Source organism: Ictidomys tridecemlineatus, chromosome 9 (assembly GCF_052094955.1).
Source record: "Ictidomys tridecemlineatus isolate mIctTri1 chromosome 9, mIctTri1.hap1, whole genome shotgun sequence".
Classification (NCBI taxonomy): Eukaryota; Metazoa; Chordata; class Mammalia; order Rodentia; family Sciuridae; genus Ictidomys; species Ictidomys tridecemlineatus.
The window spans coordinates 10,303,345-10,309,344 of NC_135485.1; the positions used below are offsets into that span (position 1 = coordinate 10,303,345).

Sequence of the window (6,000 nt, forward strand, 5' to 3'; positions counted from 1 at the left end):
ACTGTTGGCATCCTGTGCAGCATAAATTGCCAACAGCCACTTTTCAAAATTATTAAATCACAATAGTTGATATATTAAAGGCAAAGCTTTAATTCTTCTTCAATTTGCATTACCCTGAATGCTTCATTGTTAACTTTGCCTTAATTTGCTTGAAAAACAAATCAAAACTCACACAATGATGTACGTACAATATCCAAATAAATGATGTCAAAGCACTACCAAGATAAAAAAAAAAAAAGGTTGGGGCTGCAGCTCAGTAGTAGAACACTGGCTAGCATGTGTGGGGTACTGGGTTCAATCCTTAGCACCACATAAAAATAAAACAAACAAATAAATAAATAAAATTTTAAAAAGATAAAAAGATTTACATTCATAAAAGTTCTTGAGAACAGAATCACAGTTAAAAGTAAAACTTTATGTCAGCAATATATTTTCTCTGACTACAAAAGTACATTGTAGATATCTGATAATTTGGATATTTGGGGGGGAAATATCATGATATGAGAACTATTTATAAAATGGATTTGGCCATACAATTAATTGTGTTTTAGTCTGCTTTTGCAGTGCACTGACCAAAAGACCTAACAAGAACAACGTAGAAGAGAAAAAGGTTATTTTGGCTCATGGTTTTAGGGGTTCAGTTCATAGATAGCCAACTTCATAGCTCTGGGCTTCAAGGTGAAGCAGAACTTCATGGTGGACAGGCGTGGTGGGGGAAAGCAGTTCAGAACATGACGGGAAGAAAGCAGAGAGAGATCTGCTGACCAGGGACCAAACATGAACCCCAAAGGCATGGCCTCAGTGGCCTGTTAATCCAGTCACACCCAGTAACTGTACTTGCCTAGAGTTGCCGCCCAATTAATCCATCAATGGATTAATCCATTGATTAGTTTAAGCTTTCATACTCTGATCATTTCACCTCTGAGCCTTCTTAAATTGTCTCACATGTGAGTTTTTTGAGGACACTTCCTATCTAAACCATAACAAATTGAATAACATCTTTTTTATAATATTAAGTCTTTACATCTTTAAAATTAAGTGTATTTTGCTTATTTAAACCATGATCACCATGTCTCTGCACTTAACCTGTAGCTGATCTGTAGAAACAGAAATTTGGACATAGAGAAAATAATCTTGTACGGTAACTTCAAATTTGTTGAAAACATTTTCATCGTTATTATGTCCTTCCCAGTTAAATTTATGGGCCTCCATAAGAGAAAACAGCCATCCATATAGGAGCAGAGCCAAACAGAATTAGGATTCTTGAGTAGCACCCTAAAGGGAAGAAGCATTCTGAGGACCGGGCAACATCGTCAGGCTATTAAGGCTTGGACTCTAGCCCTGGCCTTGCTACAGAAGCAAGTTTCGTCACAGCACTACACATCAGTTTTCTCTCCACAAAGGAACTAATGCAAGGTGGCAGCAGTCATAGTTTTCTGGTTATTGTAGCATATTAACACTACATACCGGTTCATACTCTAGCCTCTGTCCCTGGGGGATGCTCAGTCTCCAGAGTCAGGCAGGATGCATGCCATTCTGATCATAGCTCTATCACTCATTAGCTTTATCTCTTGAGCAAAATAATTTTTCCATGGCTCAGCTTTCTCATCTGAAATTGAAGTATTAATTATTCTTAGTTCATAGAGTTGTGTGATATTTAAATGAGATAATACATGCAAAGAAAACTCTTAATGCTATTCTTGGCACAAAACAAATGGTTCATAAACATAATCGAATTTAACTTTCATTATTTTGTTAAAAAAATAACTGAAATAGAATGGGGCATGAGACTGGATAGTTTGTAAGAATTATTTGTCCCTATGAGTCTACTCTGGAGAATAATATCATTATGCTCACTGAATTCTTCAGACAGTGACCAGTACCTGGATTAGAATAATTGAATGACAGGTGATCCATCATCATCAAAATAGTAGTTAATTATTTTAAAATTAGAGAGGTCTTAAATGATGTGTAACATACTCGGGAAAACAGACTTGAAATTCTGATGGAAATTCTCTGTTTTCATTTTCAGTGTATCAGTGGTTTTTTTTTTAGAGGATTTTTTTTAGTTAGTAAAACTAACTAACTAAAAAGGTTGACTGAAAAGACAAAGTTGGTGTGCTGGGACCGTGTAGATAATGCTGTTCATGACTCTTTAGAGGAACTATTAATTCAACTATAAACTCTCTTTGAAGGTCTGAGAGGTAAGACGGGACCCCTGGGTCTGGCTGGCGAAAAAGGGGACCAAGGAGAGACTGGGAAGAAAGGACCCATGGGACCAGAGGGAGAGAAAGGAGAAGTAGGTCCAGTTGGGCTTCCTGGACCAAAGGGAGACCGAGGAGACCAAGGGGACCCAGGGCTGCCTGGAGTGTGCCGATGTGGCAGCCTCGTGCTCAAATCCGCCTTTTCTGTTGGCATCACCACCAGCTACCCTGAAGAAAGAATCCCTATTATATTTAACAAGGTGCTCTTCAATGAGGGTGAGCACTACAACCCTGCGACAGGAAAGTTCATCTGTGCTTTCCCAGGAATCTACTACTTTTCTTATGATATCACTTTGGCCAATAAGCACCTGGCCATCGGGCTGGTGCACAACGGGCAATACCGGATAAAGACCTTCGACGCCAACACAGGGAACCATGACGTGGCCTCGGGGTCCACCGTCATCTACCTGCAGCCAGAAGATGAAGTCTGGCTGGAGATCTTCTTCACAGACCAGAATGGCCTCTTCTCAGACCCCGGCTGGGCAGACAGCCTGTTCTCTGGATTTCTCCTCTACGTGGACACGGATTACCTGGATTCCATATCAGAAGATGACGAACTGTGACCCCCCCGACTGCAGACCTGAAAGTTTCCAGGTCACCACGGCTGATGCTTCAATCTCATCTGGGTTACTGGAAGGTGGAAGGAGCAGGAAAGAGTTCCAAAGAACTCCTACTCGGATTCCAGAGCATCTGCAGACAGTTCTGGAGGAATTTATCAAAACAAGATAAACCACCACGCAGCTAAAACCACACCAACACGAGCGGTCCACAATAACTCCAGATATGGATTCTCTTGAAAGGCATGTCCATGGGGCTGGAGATACAGCTCAGTTGGTAGAGTGCTTGCCTTGCATGCACAAGGCCCTGGGTTCAGTCCCCAGCATCACCAAAGTAAAATAAAAAAAAGTAATGTTCATAAATATTTAAACAAATTAAAGACAATATTGACAAAACTTTTATTAAATGCCCATTGTGATAAAGTCAGCTGGCGATGATATTGTCCCATTAAATATTCATAAAATTACAGTTTTGTCTGTTATTTAAGAGAAACATAACATCCCAGCCAGGGTTTGAGAGTTCTCAAAAGCTATAATAGGTCATACAACAAAGGTAAGAGATGCTGAGCATTTTCAAGCAAACTAAAGTGATAAATTTCTTTTGTTTTATTGTTTAGTTCTTTGTGCTGGTGTACATCCATGCAACAGCTCCTTGGTGAGCCCCTGTGTGTGGACCAGACACCATGGCGCCAAGTCAGGTAGAATACAGAGTTTAAAACAAAAGCCTGACCTTCATAGAGGCCAGATAGAGTACAGGGAGCACACTGTCACAACTCTATTGTGGGCACCGTGGAAAATAGATGGGTTCAACGCTAGAGCTACACAAGACCTGCTTTTCCTGGGATTGGGGACCAGAGGAGATTTTACATGTGGGAAGAGAGTAGGCATGCCGAGGTGTATTTAAGTGGGTGAAATGGATGCAGAGAAAATGAGGAAGTCAGCACCACTTACTCCCTGTTCCCTCAAAACATGGTATTTTCAACTGGGAAGGAGTGAAAATCCTAGAGAGGGAATAGAGGCCTGGGAGGGGTAATGGAAATGAAGACGGAAATGGAGAGAAACAGCCAGTAGGTCATTCTCCCAAACCTTTCAACATGATGGTCTCCTAAATCAAACTTCTCACCTAATAGCATTCTCACAAGCAAGGCCACTGCTTTATATCACTCTAGCACGTGATTTCTTGTGGATTTCCTAAATCCTGAATTCCAAGGAGGCAAAGCATGTGTCCACTGATCCATGAGTGCTAGCTGATCCACAAGTGAGCCAATCAGAGAATGAACAGGAGGAGGCAGGAGAGAGATCAAACAGATAAAGAGCTGTCTCCCCCAAGCCCCCAGTCCCACTTCTTATTGCCCTCTGCACTGCAATCCGTCAGTTAGTCTGTGGCTCTGTCTCATCTCCCACTCCCTTGGTTGATAGTAATCACATTCCCTTAGGCTTTTCTTTCAGTATCTTCTAGTGCTCCTTCTACTTATTCCCCTCTTTGCTTGTTCATTTAATAAGTTTTTTAATGCCTACAAATGTGCGAATCAGGGGTAGAGACAAATTGCCGTAAAAGAGGACCAAATGTTTGCTTCCAAATTGTGAGGTGATAGAGAGGACCGAGGGAATCTCTGCCCACTGGGCCTTAGGTGATGATAGGACTTGGAGGGACCCAAGTGACAGGAAGGACACACAGGCAGGAATAGCAATGCAGACACAGCAGCAAGCCAGAGATTGATGGACCATATTTGTAAGAGCCCCAAAGGCCAGCCTGAGGGGTGGGGACTTCAGGAAAGGGTGAAGGTCTGCATGCTCCAGAACTGAGAGCTGCCATTATCAGAGGTGAAACTTGTAATGACCGATGGGTTGTATCTGGGCGCAATGCTTGACTCTCCTGTTTTTCAGACCTCCCTTGCCTCCATACTCTGTCCCCTTGTTGCTCTCCTGAGTCAGGCAATGGGCCCAGTTGTCCAAGAGCAATGAGGATTAGACCAAGAAGAGAGAGCCAAAGTGGTGTGAGATAATCATCTGCCTACGCATTACAGCTAAAGCCAGAATTCCCGGATATAGAGCACAAACCACAGAAGCTATCTAATCTTAGAAATAGAAAATGTAGGCCATTTCAGGACAACAGAATTTTCTGGAGAAAGTGGAAATGGAGATGTCATGCAGACAGTCATGACCCGCGAGATTGTTGTGTAAATTTTTTTCTGAGCATGATCTATAAATGCATTTATTTTTGGACATTGTTTACTTATCTTGTAAATGCCTTTCATTTCAAAGCCTATTTTGAGTAGCATTTTAAACAAAGTTTCTCTTATTCGTCTTAGGCCCTCAGATAAACTTTATCTTGAGCTATCTGGTGGGGTGGTGATGGGGATCAGAGAGCTGACATGGGAAAGGAAAGCCAGTTTTGGTATCGAAAGAATAAAATCTTAAGCAAATAAATGCCAGTGTCTTTTGTTTCTTAAAAAAAACAAGCAGGTACAATTTTTCCATATTTATGGATATTTGTATAAGGAAAATGGAAGCGTGATTTTGTTTAAGAAAAATCTAAGTCTCATTCCAATCATTCTTTGTAACTGCTAACTTGTATTGAATATTAATAAGGCATTATGAATTGACTACATACTATCTTGTTCTAGAAAGACTTATAGCATCTTAGAAAAGTAAAATACAGACAGAAAACATTCAGGATAAAAGAAAAGAGCAAAACAAATGAAAAGGCAGAGGGGCTAGGCTAAAACCACAGTGTGGGTCAAAAACGTGCAGATACCTGGGCACCAGGTTCCTAGCTCACATTCTGCACAAGGATGTACCCAGGTCACTCATCGCTGTGAATAATGTTGCTTATGGTGAAAAATAGATGTCATGAACTCTGAGTATGCCTTTTCTGTAATACTCTGAGAAAAAGATGATGAACATAAATAAATTTTAGATATTAGCTATTTTTTGTCCTATAACGTCCCCTCTCTCCTTCTGTAGCTCCACTTTGCATAAATGGCATCACTATCCAAAGCCACAAGCCTAAATGCATTCTAGATGTCTTCTTTTCCTTCCCCACTGAATTCTGTTCAGCACAAAATTCTTATGGTTCTAGACCCTAAATGTATGTCTCTGAGTCACTGAAACTTTCCTTCTCGATGCCAAGGTCTCATCCGTATATTCATTATCACTTCCCTTGGTTAGTAGAAACC

General features: G+C 41.0%; 1 protein-coding gene across 3 annotated transcripts in view; it reads left to right on the forward strand.

The window, feature by feature from the left end:
* Nucleotides 1-5,747, forward strand: part of C1qtnf7 (C1q and TNF related 7) — a 100,744-nt gene extending 94,997 nt beyond the window's left edge. For all 3 annotated transcript variants that reach the window (XM_005318959.5, XM_040292655.2, XM_040292654.2), the window contains exon 3: nt 2,196-5,747. In XM_005318959.5, coding sequence (XP_005319016.1) covers nt 2,196-2,827 — 632 coding nt within the window. In that variant the 3' untranslated portion in view covers nt 2,828-5,747. The remainder of the gene's footprint in view (nt 1-2,195) is intronic.
* The last annotated feature ends 253 nt before the right edge of the window (nt 5,748-6,000 follow it).